A 1619-nucleotide genomic window follows, 5' to 3' on the forward strand; every position below is an offset into this window, starting at 1 on the left:
TTTGCTCCTAGTTTGATGGCAGTGCCTGCCGAAGGTGGTAGTTTATCCCAATGTTACGGCAACCCAGAGTGATTCCGGTGAGATCCAGGTCGACTCCGACCATCTTCAGGTCAATTCCTAGTTGTATAAAATAATGATTTCAGTTCCCAATAGCTATTTTTTTTTTTCAATCACTTTCCTGCACCTTCTCCGGTATTGTTTTTTCTTTTGTTTTTCAAGTTTCTGGTCCGGTTTCTTCTGAATAAAGTTTGTTGTGGAGGTGCATTTGTTGTTGTGCATTTGTATCAGCGGCCAATTGGATTAAAAGTGACGATAATTCCGATGACAGATTGCTTTGTTGAAAGGAAACTAGGTCTTGATCCACTTATTTCCTGTTTGTTAGTTAGGGATGAATTGTTGGAGAGAGGATTTTTCCATTGATAGCTGGGCTTTTCTTGTGGTGGAGTGTATGTCATTTGACAGATCTTTCAGAGCTGGTGGAATATCATTTTATGGATGCTTTTGCTGAGTTTCTATTCAGAGATAGTGGTCCAGATGCTATATTTTTCTTCAGTTTTGATGAGCCTTCTGGATGGTGGCTAGAAAGTGATTGAATGTTTCTCTCTTCTGGGTTTGCGAAACAGGTTAACAGCTACGTTTTGATTTGATTCCATCTGAGTTTTTTTGTGTTCAATTGGTTTAGTCTCTGTTTCTTTCTTCAAGGACTGGAGTTGGATTGTATGAGTAATTGGTGTGTTAGTTGGGTTTTGGAAGCATACTAGAGGATATATATCGCCCACCAAGTATAGAATGTTGATGTGGAATTGTCAGGGTATGGGAACCTCCACAGTAGCTCAGACTCTAAAGGAAATGATTCGGAGACACAACCCGGATGTTATATTTCTAGTAGAAACTAAAGCTAGCAGTATTAAAATAAAGAGTTTACAAAGATCCTTGAGGTATCCGAATGCTTTTGTGGTAGATGCTGAAGGTCAGAGTGGCGGTTTGGCTTTGCTATACAAAGACAAGATTGATCTGGAAATCATTGGAGCTGGGAAACATGCTATCACAGTTAAATTTTCAAACTATCTTGCGGAAGGTGACTGGTTTATTACTTTAGTATATGGTCATCCCATTTCCCACAAACGCAATTTAGTCTGGGATCATTTACGTACTGTTGCTACTAGTTGTGTGGGTCCTTGGCTGTTATGGGGTGATTTTAATGCTATTCTCAGCATGGATGAGAAACTGAGAGGTAGTAAAGTGAACCTAAAAGCCGTACAAGAGTTTCAAGACTTGACTTCTGATTTGAACCTTGTTGATCTTAGTTTCTCTAGTCCTAAATATACCTAGTGTAATAATAGAAAAGGTATAGCTAATATTAAGGAAAGACTTGACAGAGGCTTAGCTAATACTGATTGGTTTAACCTCTTCCCACAAACTAAAATCCATCATCTACCTAATGCTGCATCTGATCATCTCATTTTACTTCTCAACTTCTTTCTCAAACAAAAAATCAGGAAAAAACTTTTCAGGTTCCAAGAGATGTGGATTAAAGAACCGTCTTGTGCTCAAGTTATTAAGGAAGCCTGGAATCTTTCTGTTTCTGCAGGCTCTCCCTCTTTCATTCTTCACTCTAA

The 1619-nt window shown here is 38.7% G+C and overlaps 1 protein-coding gene across 1 annotated transcript; it reads left to right on the forward strand.

The window, feature by feature from the left end:
- The first annotated feature begins 789 nt into the window (after positions 1–789).
- LOC147505766 (uncharacterized) lies at positions 790–1332 on the forward strand. Its single transcript, XM_086605623.1, has one exon. It carries the CDS (start codon positions 790–792, stop codon positions 1330–1332), a length of 543 nt encoding a protein of 180 aa, XP_086461749.1.
- Positions 1333–1619: the final 287 nt, after the last annotated feature.

This window comes from Coptis chinensis, chromosome 4 (genome assembly GCF_015680905.1).
Source record: "Coptis chinensis isolate HL-2020 chromosome 4, ASM1568090v1, whole genome shotgun sequence".
In the NCBI taxonomy this organism is placed as follows: domain Eukaryota; kingdom Viridiplantae; phylum Streptophyta; class Magnoliopsida; order Ranunculales; family Ranunculaceae; genus Coptis; species Coptis chinensis.

Coding starts and splice junctions, on each gene's coding strand:
- LOC147505766 (XM_086605623.1), top strand. CDS start 790: ATGTTGATGTGGAATTGTCAGGGTATGGGAACCTCCACAGTAGCTCAG.